This window comes from Helicoverpa armigera, chromosome 9, assembly GCF_030705265.1.
Source record: "Helicoverpa armigera isolate CAAS_96S chromosome 9, ASM3070526v1, whole genome shotgun sequence".
In the NCBI taxonomy this organism is placed as follows: Eukaryota; Metazoa; Arthropoda; class Insecta; order Lepidoptera; family Noctuidae; genus Helicoverpa; species Helicoverpa armigera.
In genome coordinates, this window is record NC_087128.1 from 1,804,582 (window position 1) to 1,822,270 (window position 17,689).

A 17,689-nucleotide genomic window follows, 5' to 3' on the forward strand; every position below is an offset into this window, starting at 1 on the left:
GTCACACTCATTAAATAATATTAAGAAGCTAAAAGTTAGCAAAACATTTATTTATTTATTTATTAAAGGTTTACCAACAGCTTCTGTGTAGATAAATCTAAGAGTACAATTTCAGTTATTACTGGGACTTACACAGTCGCCAATTACAGGTTAACCAACATACGCTAAATAATGGTAGAATTTAAACTATAAAATTATACAAAACAAAACACTTATTATTAAAATTAAAGTAAAACTAAACATTTTCATTATAATACTTAGTTCTTAAAGCTAGAAAGCTATACGAGTATTTATTTCTAAATAAAGACTTTTAAGCACTAAAGCCCTAATATGCATGAACTAATATTGTTTTGTTGTACAGTCAACTTCAGGTCAGTGGTAACAGTTTTATAGGAAAATCGTACTTATTACTATTGAGTTAAGGTGCATGACAGTTACCACTGATGTGCGGTCTACCGTACTAAAACGCTACTGGAATAAGATTTTCACGATTTATTTCATCATATTTCATGTTTATTGTACCTACGTATATCTAGCTAGTTTTTTATTTTTCGCTAGTCGGCGAGCTCTCCGGCCCTTTTTCATCGTTATTTTATAGACTTATTTATTTTGTGGGACCTTAGTCTAGCCAGTAAAATTGGTATCTATGATAATAAAATGCATATTTGTTGATTTTTGGCTAGACTGTATGTTTTTCTTATCTTGTTTTTAAATCTCCGTGGTATTAAATTCGGTTTTTAATATTTTGGAATAATGTTCGCTTATTTTGCACCTGTGACTGAAAATTTTTGTGGGCTTTAGATCTGAGCTTTAGTACTGATAATAAGTCATAATTAAGACTAAGAATTGTTTACATCAAATTCTTATTTTTATTGTAGGTACACAAAAATTGGTGCCCGTTTATACATCAATTTACTCAAAAAAAAACCCGATGTATTGAGAACCTCCTCCTTTTTGGGAAGTCGGTTAAAAAGTGGGCCTAACCCCTGTAAAGTACTTAACGTTTTGATTTGTTTACGTTATTTCTTGAGCTATGGTTTTATTCACGCATGACCTCTTTTTTCAGTCGCCTATTTCGTGTAGCACTATGTACACTTTTGAGACAAAAACTTTACTAACCAACTCCATCGAAATACATATAATTGCCCTATCCTTGAACATAAAAAGCTAAGCTAAAACCTTGTTAGTAAACAAATACCAACATTCTAACAGCTGGCTCCATACCTCTCTTTCCCTCCCACGGCTTCTTATCACACCATCTTGCGGTACTAAAAATATGAGCCTATTAACGAAAATTCAATATTTAGGTTACACTAAAAACTTATCCTTTCGATTATTTAGTGTAGCATTCTATAATGTTATCGCAAACCGTAATAATTTACCCCTCTTAGGGATAACAAAGAGACCAAATAAGTTGGCCCTCGTTGGGAGCGAGCGAGAGTTCCCTTCGTCCTACGTTCTTGCCATCAGTGTGGGGTCGAAACCCGGGCAGAGAGGTCGCGTACTCCGTCGGTATTGTGCTGGAAAAGCGCTGGTTGGATCGCGATAGACAAACGATTTGCAGTGACAAAGTGACCTTGTAAAAACGTTCGTTTACAAACATTTATGTGTTGATTATTAAGATTTTGATGTGGTAACTGGGCCAAATTTGTCGTGCGTCCCGTGTAATTCTTATCAAGTCGCGTGTGCTTTTCAAACGAAAGGAACCGATAAGGAGTCAAAAATTATTTTATATCAATTTTTCAAGGTGATTCTTTTATTTTTATTTGTGTTCATGTAAATTCTTATAACATTTATTATATATTTTTTATCATTAATTTATCTTAGATTATTTTGTATATATTTTAACTGTGTGTACATAGATATTTATCTAAGTATACCATAGTTTATTTCACAATCATTGATCAGCCACCCACGTTACGCAATTGAATAGACCGATTTGAGCAGAAACGATTATTATTTCAATTTATAAAGCTATTAAAGAATTTATGGTTTTAATTAAGCACGGTTATTTATTAACCATTCATTTTTGTCGAGTATTTTGAAATATGTACAAAGAACATTTTCATTTTTCTTTGTAGCTTTTCGATGTTTACTTCAGTGAGATACACAAAAATACGTGAAGACAGATCGATGGATTAATGAGAACCTGGTAAAATATAGGAACCTTGAATACTTTGGTAATACACACATTTAAAGCAATATAAATAGTAGAATAGGGCATAACATATAAAGCCACCATTTCCAAAAATACCAACATGAATCTTATCAGAAATAATAACGCTAACCAAAAACGTTGAGAAAGGTACGAAAATTCAGAAAACTGCTCGTTCAAAAACCATTCGAGCACACATACATCACAGTCAACCAACACATTCATGAACTAAAACAGTTTAGCAAAATTCAAACGTTACCGAAAATCACTCAAAAACTTTCAAACGTTCGTTCTAGAACTCATTCATTTATCTCACGTTCTCGTTCACGAAACTAATCTATGTTCGACTGGCGATCTAGGGGACCAACCCTTCGTTTGTTGTATTTAAAACTATTCGTTGCATCGATCCGTGTATTGTGGTGTGTTTGCACACATATGTCTGGTAATGACGTTTTTGTTCGATCTTGTGAAGGAACTGATTTTGATTTTGGATGAAATCTATATCAACATTTAAAATACATAGGTAAATACAAGACACGTACTATTGAGAAGCTCGTGGTTATGTTGAGAAACATATGGTAGATATGGTTATATCAGAAAAGCTGGTAATTGCATCTTTTTAGACTGGAAGCCGACTCCAATATATTTGGGAAACTACAGGCATACGATGGCAAAATACTGGCTGTCCAAAATTTCTGTATTTAAAAATAATTTAAATCAATAATTTGCTTGTGTTATTGAAAGTGCTAAAAGCAACCACATGTCCGCAACCTGAAACCACGAATACAACTCAAATAAATCATTACCGTCCGTATTTAGAGAATCTAAAACAAGCTAAGTTTATCGATTACTAAACTGAATGCAGGTCGGTGCAGCATGACTCACAGGTTTTACTGCCTACCCCACTGCATAATGAGGGGAAACAAGGCCTATTTGGACATGTGTTTTTAGATTGTTTGATTAACATTACTTTTAATTAGTTGTCCGTGTGTCAATTACAAAAAAAAAACATGATTATGAACGACAATTTAAAAAGGGTGTAATCTGTAAGTCGGAGATTTCGGTCAAAAAATAAATTACCTAACAATTTTTGGACGAAGTATATACCTAAATAAAAATATTGAGAAAAAAAAATGTGAAGACGCGTTGGTTTATGACTGCGACTGTTACTTCTTTTCCAAACAGAATGCACCCGAAAACAGTTACAAATAACCAAAACTGCATTACATTACAATAATGTACGCCAAACCAGAAATTTCATTCACAAAATCCAGTTTAAATCGCCAAGTGAGAGTGCGGCCATTGATACTTTGATTCATACTTGATCGCCCACTCATACGTGGGCTTCAATGAAACACGAACTGCCCTTTTTAGGACCATTTCGTAACTGACTGATAACGTATTGAGACATCTTTACTCTGGTTACATGATGCAGTGGAATTGTGAAAGATTTATTTGTCTGGTAATGAGGTAGTACTGATAATTATTTTGTTGGTAATGATGCTTCTTTAGGACTAACATTTTAAGTAAATTATGAATGAAGTAGGGAGTAGAATAGGGAGTAAGGGATACGCTAGGTTTTATTTTCTCAGTCAGTGTTAGATTTGATAATTTTTATTCAATACGTTTAATTTTCAAGTTTGTTTCAATATTTACTGGTTTTGACTTTTAGTTTTCTTCTTTGTGCAAATAAAAAGACAATGCTATATAACAAAATTTTCGTTTCAGCTCTTCCGAAAACTGACTGTACCAAAGTGGCTTTTACTAACAATTATTATTAAAAACTGTGTTCAAATAAATTAAGACTATTGTGATAGTGATTGTCCAAGACATTTTGTGTCCTAAAACTGTGCCAAATATTTCGTTAAAATTTTACAAGCGAACTGAGGAAATTAGACTCTATGTGTACAAGGATAAGGTTGAAGTTTGTTTAGAAGTTGTTGGGGAGGACCGGCTTTAATGGCTACGAATGGGCACCAACTTATCTAAATTGAACAAGACCAGAGTCTCCGGTGTCAATCATGTTAGTATATTTTGGCATTTTTATAAATTAATTATAGACTTTTACGCTTTCAACGGTTTATTTTGCTTCTGTCATGTGTTCCACTGCGAGGTTTTATGATGTTTTAGAGTAAATACGTTGGTAGAATAAACATGATATTTATGTTGTAATGAACGTTTCGATGCGATTTTGCGGGTAGTAAAATTATTTTTACGATTTAGTATTTATTTGTTTTCGTGTCTCCTAGATATGTAGTGATATATAATAATACTTTTAAAAAAGTTTTCATATGAATCGCCCATATTGTCACACATAAATCACTTACCACAGCACATTTCCAAAATATTTTTACATACGACAATTATCATGAAAACAGGCATATCCCAATAATCCAGGCCGCGGTATAAATCCACTTTATTGCGCACATTTCCGTCTCGATGATACATGTACCATTAAAAAGAGAGTTATACTGACTGCGAAGCTTGTAAATCAGTGTTATTTGTCGTAGAAAAATTTTTTTTTCGCCTCCCAAGATGATGTATGTTGAAGTTTTTGTTGGTGTATGTCTGTGGAAAGACTTAATTGGGTGTAAGAAGTTCTGAATATTCGAAATTCTGTAGACTATTTTCAGCCATTTAGGTATAAGTTCTCAGAAAATGCTTTTATTACGTATTTTTCTGAAACATAAAAATGGTATTATGAGTAGTTTAGTGGAGGTTTAATATTTATTGCAGAAATGAGTGAACTTAAACTTCAATCGAGTAAATCGATCAGCAACTCAGTACTAAATTATGTTGGGGCTACAAACTCACAAAGTTAATTGAAAAAAATACCATCTCTGTCATATCCAGTTTCATTACTTAAACAGTTAATTTTCTTGAGCCTTTCGTAAACACTTCAGGTGCAAAGTATGCAAACGGTTTGGAGTATTATGGCGTAAATGGCGTTTACACAGTTTCTTTTGTGGTACTTTTTCTTAAATTATATTGCCATGCAAATGTTTATTGAGGACCGCATGAGATGAAACCTTAAAGTATTATAAAATTAATGGGCGTCGTACTTTCTTTTTCATCTATGTGTGTATGAACTCATATCTCGAGATTCGCGTCTGAGACTTTAGGCATTTTGCCCTTCAGGACAAATATATCGAAGTTTTTCACCAGCCTTGTGGCTATTTTTATATTATTGTTAAAGTAACATCAACTATAAAAACAGCACATACATATGTAGTATACCTAATTGTCAATATGTTCCAAAGAGCACACAAAAACAATTTATTGTGCGACCTTTACCCTATTGCACAAAATTGTAATAGCTATCGGAGAAGGCAGTTTTATCCGTTTTATTCGTCTCGCGGCCATTACTGGGACCCATAACTCAGATCTGGCAACATTATTATGTGCCACGCTAATCGTGTTGCCATACTTAATAGCAAAAATGGCGAAGATGCTGACTTTAAGTTATTTATCATATGGATGTGTATGGGAATTATTTTTGTTTATGTTTATCTGTGCATAATGTTGGTCATAAAGTTGTTGTTAATTTGTTTTTTTGTGGTTGTTAATATTAAGTCCGATTTATGGTTCTGGACAGTATTGGCAATGATTTGTTTGCTTACAAAAATAAATATTAATGGCAATATGAGATTCCATTTTACTTTTTAAACTTAGATAGTTTGTGGCTGCAATTTAAGTAATGTTTATGACGAGTTCATTGCAAATAATACTAATGCAGTCTTAAATAGCTTTGTCTAAAGATTTTTTTTTTCACATCTAAACTTGCAGCTTCGCATATAAAAATTAAAGACAATCTACATTCATAACTGTTGTATATTAATTAAGAATTCCAATCAAACAGTTAACAACAATAACTTCTCACACTTCATCTCACAAATAAATAATCCGATCATAAGAAATAAATATTCAGTCAACCGCTGCTGACTCATTTCCCCACTCCACTCTTATCACAATCATTCATCATAGATGCAGCAATTTGTGAAATTGGTTACGTCATCGGCATCAGATGTGATGTGATAATACATCATGATCATCACGGTGTCATCACGTTGACGTCACATACGTCAATCACGAGTGTGCCACGACGATTTTAAAGATAAGCGGATTAAAAACCGATTATGGTACGCGGCGTGACGCTTAAAATATTGAATTTAAAAACAAAAAAAAAATAAGTTATGGATGGTTTTTCTCGTTGAAAGATTGCTTGTTTGATAAATTGCTTTTCGAGTCATTTGTTTTTTGTTGTAGTTTTGGATTAGCATTTTTATTTGATATAAAACTGGAAGCTTACCAGGACTGCTAATTGAATTGCAATTTTCATGTTACAAATTATATTCACTTTTCAATGTATATCTAATGGTTTTCGTCCAATTATGTCAGTATATAGCAGATACGTAGAAACAATTTTCTTTAATTGAAGCCTTTTAATTGTTCATATTCGCAAAACTGTTAGAAGCACTTCAGTGACAGACAAAGTTACACCACTACCAAAATAGCTCAAGTTACCCATCCAAAATAGATCAAACAGGGTCAAAATCGCACCAACAAAAGAAAGATAAAGCTCATAAATTCATAAAACAAACTAGAACTTAAGAGATACAGTTGCTAAGTTTGTTTACTGCCAACATAAACAAAGATAAAAAGCATGGCGCCGACCAGCCGACCAATAGGCGACGACTTCCGTGAGCGGGAAAATTCAATATCCGATTCGATATTCGATCAGTCGATTATACGGGTCCGGATTACCCGAGTCTCCCCGGACGGTGGTTTTAAAAAGTCACCAAAGGAAGTCGAGGTAAGGGAGTTTTGGTGCTGTGGTCAGAATTAGGTAGAAATGGGGTTGTAGTGTGTGTAGATTAAGGTTTTATTGTAATTAATGCTTTATGGCCTTTTGACGTCACGGGGTCGAAACTCAGAATAATCTAAATAATTTTGATAAATAGTATTCTAAAAATGCATCAAGCAATGCACGTTATTACGCAATCAATAGATATACATTTTGAAGCTTAATTTTAGAACCGTTCGCGCCTGTTAACTAAATTTCCATTTCTGAAGCCAGCTTTTTGAATCCTTGTGTTTTGTTCGTACAGATTTTATCAAAAAGATTTTCTTGTCCGAGGTTGGCTATTATTGACGTCAAATATTGTATAAATTGTCCCTACAGATATTTAGAAGTCTCGAGCAAGCTAGCCTTTAGTAAAAGACAAGAAAACATGCAAATGATTTCCCACAAATGAATCGAATGAGAAATATCCTGGTTTTTAATGAAACAGCTGGTACGTAATGGCGTCCCGATGCAACGTGATCGTGTTACTCTGAAAATAAATTACTGAAACACTTTCAGCTTACCACTGCACATTAGTAAGCAGATGTTTTAGACTTTACGAGATGTTTTTTAAGTTTCTAAGTTTAAATATGTGGTTTGTAGTTTAGAATAGATCTAAGGATTGTTGAGTTTTAGTTTGAAATAACACTTTTTTCATTCGGATAAAGATGAATTTTGTACTCAAGACAAGGCTTTGTTTTGCTTGCAATAATTCAAGTATTCCAAGACCATATAATTGCATTAACATAATATTTCTACAACCACATGAAGTACGACATAATAATAAATTATATGGATCGTAACATTTATTACAAGCCTCCAAATAATATTTATTGTGCATTGGCACCTAACTAACTAGGGTTCTAAAGACTATTTTCATTATTTTAGCATGAGTTCATGATTATTCTATTTTTCTGCATTATCCGTCAATCACCAGATAAATAGAGATTATAAAATCTAACACTTTGTCGCATTCGCTACCAAAAAGTTAGTATTTAAATGAAATTCACAAATCGTAAATATAGAAAATCCTTTTTTTTATTTACTAAAAAAGAGGAGCTCAGTGACAAGTATTGAAAAGTTTCTATTTACATTGAATATTTGACTATGGTCGGTTGACTAAGCTTTTCACATCTACAGCCCTCCATGCCTCGGAGAGGACGTCAAACATAGGACACCAATCACATGAACATATTACATCTAAAATTCGGAAGTCAGAAAGTTTAACCCCTAGTTTTTTGGGAGGTCTGATATCTAGTGGTAACTACCTCTCGTATCCGCATAAAATATAGCCAAACAAAAAAAAACCCTCCTTATTATATTAGCTTACAAGTATAAATTGCTAATTATAATAAGTTTATTTCATAGTATATCAAAACGGGGTCTTCATAAGTCGACATCAATACACCAATTTAATACTGAAACCTAACACACTTGCCAAATTCTGACACAACCGCACCAAACGCGCATTGTAGTCAAACTGCCAACCCTGCAACGTATGCACGTATCGTACGCCTCATCTAATTGGTAATTGAAAACGGCCGCGGCGAGATCAAAGCGTCGCTCGACCAATAAAATGTCAGGATGGCTCGCTGACGTCACTATCGGATTAGGGCTGTCACTCGCGTCTTATTTCATTAGCAGTGGAGAGTAGTAAGTTTATTGGAGACTAATTTAGCTATTGGTTTTAGCTTAGCTTCTAGCGTGTCTTTTGTAAGTTCGGAATTTAGTTTTCGGGGCTTAGCTTTAAGCTTTTTGATGTTGCTAACTATTTTAAGCCAACTGAACTACAAAGGTTCCCACTAAGCTCAATATTATGTTGGTCTTTGCAAAAGTTCGTAAATTCTGCCATACATATTCTTCTGTATGAATAAAAATGTTAACCAAACGTGTGACCGTCCTTCATTTTAAAACGTTACTTGCAACAATATCAGAAAGTAAATAAGACCGAACATGAAAAGCACACAAATTAAATAATCTTGAGCCCCATTCTATAATTCATGTCATCCATAACACTCGCAACACAATTTGTACCATAAGATTAGCGACATAAAGTTCAATTTCGATTGTCGTGTTCTAGTATTTGTAGACCAACGGCCACTGGAATCCAGTGCATGATGTATAAATCGAATGAATTGCATTTGTACAAACAGAAAGGGTGACTTCAGTCGCCATTGCAAATATTGATTTATTACGTTAGATTTATGTGCGCGGGCGACTGAATAATACGACGTGGTCAGATTTTATGCGTAAACGCACAATTGTGTGTCTGTAATTTATGAATGTTTTATTTTGTGGTATGTGCGATTGGGCACGGTGTATGCTAGATATATGTGATGTGAAATGGCGGTAGAATAATCCGATTTCAGGTGCAAATGAGCTCGAATAAATAAGTATTAGTAGTATTCAGTACCACTGAAAAAAAACTCATGAAATTGCGGGAATTTATGAAATAAATAAACTCTCCCAAGGGTCGATTTTTAACCCCCGACGCAAAAACGACGGGGTGTTATAAGTTTGACGTGTCTGTGTGTGTGTGTGTGTATGTGTGTGTGTGTGTGTGTATGTGGCATCGTAGCTCCCAAACGGATGATCCGATTATAATGCGGTTTTTTTTGTTTAAAAGGTATGCCAGTCGGGAGTGTTCTTAGCTATGTTTGGTGGAAATCGGTTCAGGTCTTCAAGGTCATCAGCTCGATTGTTAGGTGTGATAGGAATGTTACACGCTCAGTTTACTTGCAAGCATATGTGGGATTTGAAATTTGAAACACTAATGTCTTCTGGAACCACTGAGCTGGTCTGCTGGTAGGGCACGAAGGTAGGAGACGTAACCCTGAACTGCCTTTTAGTAAACCCATCGAGTTTGGGCTCGTTGAATTTGTCTTGACGAGTTCTCTTCATGTTTCTGATTGACGAGAACCTGATGCTGGAAATGGGATGTGGCGGATGAAACCCTGGAATACCAGAATGAAACGGATAAACCGATTTATATTTTTACTGAAAATCTAGAATGACCAAAGGTTAATCTTTATTGTTTCTCAATCTGTGAAATTCTCCCAGAGCCAGTTTGTCATGAGGATTGTTAAACAGCTTAGCTTCCTTTGGCCGAGATCGCATATAGCGACCCCATCTTAAAATAAAAGAAATTAAACGAAAGAAGGATAAATTAAGGAGATCCTTCAAAAAGCATGAAATAAAATTAAATTATAAATTTAAAAAAACCCCCGACCCAAAAAAAGTACGCAATAATTATGACAGAAGGTAAAAACGCTGAACCCTATAAAAAAGCATAAAATAACTTTTAACACTACGTAAGTACCAACTAAAGCATGTCAAACTAATCTAAATTTTGACATGTCGGGGGACCGCTTTTTACCTTCAAAAATACTTGCATAAATCAAATGATACCTACCTAATTACAACATTCGTATAAAAAAACACGTATCTAAAGTAATGAATTAGAGCGGTCCCCCGACACGACAAAATTTAGTTTAGTCTGACATGCTTTAGTTGGTACTTACGTAGTGTTAAAAGTTATTTTATGCTTTTTTATAGGGTTCAGCGTTTTTACCTTCTGTCATAATTATTGCGTACTTTTTTTGGGTCGGGGGTTTTTTTAAATTTATAATTTTTCAGTCATCGGTAACTTTTATCTAAGGAATAAATATGGCGTCAAACATGTTCTACAGATAGAAGTTATCCGGTGATGGAAAAAAAATCAGCCCTGAATATAACAAACTTAGGCTGTAGAGGGCATTTATTACACCACAAAGATCTCTTTGCCACCCTACCACAATTCACTGACACTTCCAAAAGCCACGAAATCACGTCCAATAATATAACATCTTCATACAATCAAAATTGACAAAAACTTTCGCCCCACGCTCAAATAATGCTCTGCGGAAAAATCGCTGTCTCCGAAAAAAAATCCAATAGATTTAACGCCATTTCTATGTCCAGTATAAGGTGCACTTTTTTATTTAATTCTGCAAATCCACCCTTGTTTTTGTGGGGTGCCATCGTTTGCTGTCAAGTTAAAAGCGGTCAGCGATTTTTGATATTAAAGGAACGCACTGCAAATAAATTATTTACTGGAAGGTTATGTTACAATTTTTTTTCCTAGAAAACAATTTAAATAAAAAAGAACATTTTGCTTAAAAGTCTTATCTGCTACAAATACTTTTACAAATTACCACAATTCTATAGTGAGTATATAGAATGCAAATTGGCGTACAAAAAATGATGTTCTATTTTCAAGCCCGGCTTTCACGCTATTAATACTAAATCCATCTAAATTGGTAAATAGTCTAGATCCTAGGAGAGGATATATGCTACTTTTTATCCAGATGCAGCAAGTAGGTCCCTCGGAACTACAAGGAAAAGTTTTTACTGAAGCTTACACTAAGGTTGTCAAAGCGCTACCGAGTATGTCCAGTAACCCGCTAAGCACTTGTAACTCCAACCATACCAACACTCGAGGGTACTAGAAATCAATACTCGACAACTGTCGGTTTTGAGGCGTTTAGTTGGGAATTATTCAATTAATTCCCTCGACAACTAATTCATTTTGATCCTCTCTCGAGTATTTGTCAAACTTTCCTCTGTAATGGACACAATGTTTGGATACCTCGGCAGGATTATTGTTCGTAACTTAGTTTTGGACTTTTGGGCCCAGGAATACCTGTGTTTTGAAATTGTCAGCTATTGTTGTGTTTTCAACTGTTGTAGTAATATTTTGGGTGAAGTTTGAGTGGAATAGTGTTGGGCTGTTTTCAACTGTGAACGTTATGCGAGTATTTGCGTGAAGGTTTAGTATTCACAAACGTTCTACTATAGTACTAAAATAGATGAAAACTTTTCAAACAACCTTCGCACTTTCATCAAATTAAATGAAAATGTTTTCTGTATTTCTCTAGTATAGACAGCAAGACTCAGTAGAATCTATGGTGATGCAAAAAACAACTGTATCTCATTTCGAAAAAAAACTATATGTAACACAATAAAAACACACTTAGTGCTTTACGAGAATTTAATTTCTAACTTCTGGATGTACCTAATTGTCAATAGGCTGTCAAAAAGCCATAAATTATTTGCTAATATTGAACCGCATATTCCAAATGATTGGTGCTCTCTGAATTATAGGTATACCCCACAGGATTGCTCATTGTACCGACCAATAGGGACGGACTGTTCGTATCGAACATTAACCAGTGCGGTTAGTAATATTGCTATTAGTATTCAAAACGCCTCGTCAATTTAGTTCTCTATGATTTTGATATTCACTATCATCATTATTTTGAAATTTTCGGTAGGAGGGCTCGCTCGGCAGACGACTGCAGATATTCGTTTTTAAGCATTTTTATACACATATTATATGATAAACAATGTAAGTACTTATATGCGTTTGTTTAACCATTTACATTGTACTTACCTCTCTATTAGCAGCGTAGATTGTAGCAGCATTTTGATCCATAAAAGTACCTAATGCTCTTAAATAAACGCTAGACTTTATCTTTGGGTACCTAGCAAACCATTTTAAAATGACAACTGAAAATCGATGTCACCCTACAAAAAGTCTCTAATTTAAAAGTACTAACAGACTTGCCAGTTTTGTCTGAAGCTGTAGCGTCCTGATAAAAACCTTCTTTTTGGACACTTTAACGACGATCCGCGGGTAGGCAAAAAACGTTGCCTTGAAGAAAAAGTCGCTCGACCGTTGAAAGCTTTGGTAGCAAAACAAAGGATTTGCTTATTTCTTAGGTGACTTGGTTATACTTATGTATGGTTGTATGTACTTAACTATTGTTTTTAGAAGAAACAGATTAATAGAAGAATAGGATAATGGGGCAAATGAAGCTTACGTTTTCTGATACGTATGATTTTTAATCAATGACATGTCCGATCGTTTCTTACTTTTCCCTGCACCATTTTTATGGTAAAAAAGACCATCAATAAACTTCTAAATAGTTATGTAATCATATATTTTTATATTTTATACCAGCTTGCATGTAAAATGATAGTGTAACACTTTTGAAAAACACTTATTTCTCCACCTTTTACCCAAAATATTGAATACACTTACCTTTAAAGACAAAAACAAGATAAAAGGCTAACATTTCACATTCATGTATTACAATAAAATGGACTATTCGTCTCTCTGTCAGCACATTAGATATATCGGTGACAGTTTTATGCTTGTCCACTATGTAAATCTCTGGCCACCCTAGTGATGCGCCGAGTGAAGATTTATATCGATAGTGCGGCCACCGTGGGCTAGTTATGCGATTGCTTAGCTTGTTTTGATTTGTGATCCTTTTTGAAAGGGTTATAGTGTACCTACATATATTTACGATGAACAGAAGCTCTTGGCTGTCATTTGAACATCTTTAGCAGTCGTTACAGGTAAACAGTACCTATAAAGTCTGAAACCAGTCTTATCTAGGCCTATTGGGTTACCCGGGTAACTGAGTTGAGGAGGTCAGATAAGCAGACGCTTCTTGTAAAGCACTGGTACTCTGCTACATCCGTTTAGACTGGAAGCCGACCCCCAACATAGTTGGGAAAAGGCTCGGGAGATGATGGTGACAGTTTTATGTTTGTCCACTATGTAAATTGCTAGCCACCCTAGTGATGCGCCGCGCGAAGATTTATATCGATAGTGCGGCCACCGTGAGCTAGGGATGCGATTGTTTAGCTTTTGCTTTAGCTTGTTTTGATTTTTGAGGGTTTTTGAAAGGGTTGCAGTGTGAATATATTTTCCATTTTGTTTGTACTCAATTTACTTTTCAGGACTTTAGTATTGATGGATAGCAATGAGCATACCTACAGCCTCCAATTCTCCAGAACGACTTTTGGACCGAAAATACTTAGAGCACGTTTAATTTTTGCATCACAATTATAAAACAATTTCTGTAAAAAAATAAACATGGCTAAATCAGAACGCATTCCAATGTCCAATAACACAATTTTTGAAAATAAAATTAGCACCAGTGTGTCATAGCTAAAACAAACAACAAAACACCTTCTAAAACAGTATTCCTCCTGTATTTGTTACAAAAACAAGGTAAAATCATCAATTAGTATCCAAACGGTATTGTCCCGGAGTTTGTCCCTCTCGTTAAAAAAACGCATCGGAGCGCGAGCTTCTCGCAAAGACCAACTCCGCTTGTTTAAGCCACTCACTAAACTTTGGATTATGTAGCGTTTGCAAAATGTTTTTAAGAGTATTTTTTTTTCCAAATATATTTTGTAGTTTCGGTGAAGGTTTAGATACATACATACCTACAGGGGAAGTTTGGTAGAGATAATTATTTAAAAAATCGTTAAATCTCAAACAAAATTAATAAGTTCTTATTATATTGAAAAAAATATGCTTGAATTACACGTGCAATAAGATATTTCTAAAATATTATCGTGCCTGTTCTCATTCATTTTTGATTTACTGAAAATGACTACATAAATGAATAAACACTTATACATAGGTAAATTAAAAATAATATCGTTACTGTAATGTAGTATTGCGGGGTTTTTTATTACTATTCTTGTCACTTAAATGGCTTATTTAAGTATAAGATATTACTCTACTAATCACTCCATAATAAAACAACAATTAATTATGTCCCATAACCATAATTTAGCAACCAAAACATAACTACTGCATTATCTTCGTGAAATCTTTCTACGATCCCTACCCCATGGGATTATGGCCCTCTGGTCTGTGGATTCTTAGTAAATAGTGTTGCCCCCCTCCACTTCTTCCCCTTAAACCGATGGTATTCGGCTACAAAGGATTTACTATAAGGGTATGTCTGGTGAATGAATAAATGCCTCAGTTGAAGGAATTATTTTTTATTTTCCTGGCAACATAATGGGCAGCTTATTTTTGTGTAGTTTGATGGAAAGGGATTCAGAAATATTTGTTTGTTTGTTTTTATTTTTAGGCAAATACTATTTCATCTTTTGATTCCGCTTTAAAGCATTTTTGGATTATCGTGCCCTGTTCACTAATAATGAGACTGATACACTGCGTCTTTCAAGGTGGTTTCAAAGGCAAAGTTCTGATTGTGTTCTCAAAAAATGCTGTACTTTTTCTAACAATTAAAAATAAATTCAACGCCAACGATATTTTATACCGAGCAACATTAACTACCAATTAATTACCGTTAATACTAACGCTATTAAAACAATTGCAAACGCAGAATGCTCCTTATTTTCCTGCACCACATTTCTTTTTAACCATAAATTAGTTCTTTTAATTAAAACAGAATTCTCGATGTTTGAAAAACTATCTCGCCCTACGTAAAAGCTTTGGATTCCTGCATAATTTACATGTTTACACCGTCCGATAAGGTAGTAGTTGCATAATCATAAAACTGGGTTTTTATACCCATTGATAGTGGAAAAGTAACGGAATAGTGAATGAGCACGCATTGAAAATTGTAGGGAGTATATTTTGGGCCTTTTTCAGTATATTTTGGGCCTTTTTCGACGAAGTTTCTATTGGTTAGTAGACTTTTTGGTTCAGTTCGTGATTGGAACTGCATTTTTTTCTGTTACTGGCCTTTGTGGTTAGAAAAAAATGGTGCACTATGTCTGTAACTAAATGATATGGTGTTCTTTCTATGCTATCAGGTAGCTAGTGATAAAATATTAAAATACCATATTATTAATACGATTTTATTGCAATTGAAAATTAATTATTTTAAAACTTATTCCTAAGATTATAACATAGTTGGGAAAAGGCTCGGAAAATAAAGGCCACATATAGGTATATTTTTTTATTATACGTCAAAAGACTCTTCACCTTATCAAATTATAGTAATACAAATTATAGTAATCAAGTCATCAATTCTGTAACTATAACTTAATATCCTGACTTTATTTAAACTACAAACTTTGGGTTAGTGGTTAAACCTTATTGAATTTAACCGTGGATAGGTTTTCATTAGATCAAACCTGTCTTCGAAGGTATGCTGTTGTGAATTAATCCAATTTGCCTCACGGAGAGGCGTATTATACTTACATATTAAGAGGTAGTGTTGTGAACTGTATATCGATTTTCATGTAGGAGGTGTCAAACTGTCGATATGTTTGATGAATACAGGCACTATGTATTTAGTGGTTGTGTAAAAAAATATAATGTGGTAAAAATGGGTAATAGTCAACACGAATTTCTAAAATAAAACTCGGGTGTCTTTTAAACGGTTGCCCAATGTGGAATGAGTCAATAAAAGTATTGTTACAATTTTCTTTAACTCTCTTCCAACCATATCAAACTCGAAATCGAATACAGAAAATGTTTGAGCTACTATGTAGCAGCTTTAAAACCCCAGGAAAACTGTCGATACTTTTCCCCACTCAAACATCGATACAATCACTACAACACTAGTACCTCAACTAGTTTTCCACTAGAAATTCCACGATAATTAGTCGCAGGTTCAATTGAGGGTCAGACCTGACACATCAGTTGGCCCAAAACCATTTAATATAAAAGGACTTCAGTACATAAAGGCCTGACACTTGAAAACCTTTCCTATTTTCATGTAGTGTAGGTATAGTTTTGTTTAATTAAGTTTTGCTAAGGTTAATTTTAATTAAATGACGGACGGTGGCAATTTGTAACTTAATTTGAACTTCGGTTAATATGATTTTCTGTGTATATTGGTACAGTTTGACGGTTTCTATGCTGGGATTGTATTTTGTACCTTATCAGCTTAAATGGACTCTTTGGAGAGAATTGAAGTAAAAATTTTGAGATCACCAAAGCAAGTCCAAAGTTATTGTCTTCACAATTAATAATAGTTAAAAAAAAGGAAAAAACACGCTAGTCATGACATGTATTGTCATCAGAACACATAGCGTATGCAAAATTTCATCCTAATCGAAGACCGAGATGTGGGGCAAATTAAGATTCTAAGATTTACTTACATACACAGTTATAAGTGAAGCTAATATAAGCGTATTTTTAGCTGCATGTGTAAACAGCAATATGCACCATCTTCAATACACACACTGCTTTAAAACTGCCATTACCAGCATCTTACAAAGACTACTCTACTCGATTCCTACCAACATTCAACCAACTACGTCTTCCAAACTTAGTTCATAAGCTATTCACCACTCTTGCACAGAACCCGGTACCGTACGTGCATACAATTGCACACCTCATTTGGTTCAGCGATGCACTCGCATTGTTGGTCGAGTTTGCCCCGAGCGGCTTCGAACCTGCACCGAACAGCCTTTGAATGTTTACCATTGATTAGAAGTTCGATTAATTTATGGTGTTTTCGTGTAGTTGTGGTTTTAATTATAATTAGTACTCGGTGGATGGGTGCGTGTGAGTTTCAACCTTATTTGTGAAGCATAGGGTTCCTTTTTCAGTATCAATCGTTGGCTATTGAAAATTTTCATGTCTATTATTATTTTTGGTCGTGTAACGATACACGCTAATCTTTCTTCTGCCGTCAATATTTCAGCGCGCAATGTGAGATCATATTTCTGCACTACACGTTTTTTAAGCATACATAATGAGTATTTCTTAATACTGTTCTATGAATATGATCTTTGTTTTTTTGGAAACACACACATCTATATTCTTACTTTTTGACTTTAAGTTTTACCTGTTCTATTTTTACACTTAAGTGCATTTATACCGAGGCCAGTCCAACCAAATCCCTTTACCACCACTTTTA

The 17,689-nt window shown here is 34.4% G+C and overlaps 1 protein-coding gene across 7 annotated transcripts in view; it reads left to right on the forward strand.

Moving 5' to 3' along the window:
- The window catches only part of LOC110372723 (uncharacterized protein), a 386,544-nt gene that overhangs the window by 219,096 nt on the left and 149,759 nt on the right, over positions 1-17,689 (forward strand). The window contains exons 1-2 of one of the 7 annotated variants that reach the window (XM_049839207.2): positions 1,458-1,747; positions 3,884-4,178. The exons of 5 other annotated variants lie outside the window; for them this stretch is intronic. In XM_049839207.2, the coding sequence (XP_049695164.2) occupies positions 4,125-4,178 (54 nt within the window). In that variant the 5' untranslated portion in view covers positions 1,458-1,747; positions 3,884-4,124. Of the gene's footprint in view, positions 1-1,457; positions 1,748-3,883; positions 4,179-17,689 lie in introns of those variants that run through there. One more of the 7 variants, XM_049839208.2, reaches the window with a different exon arrangement.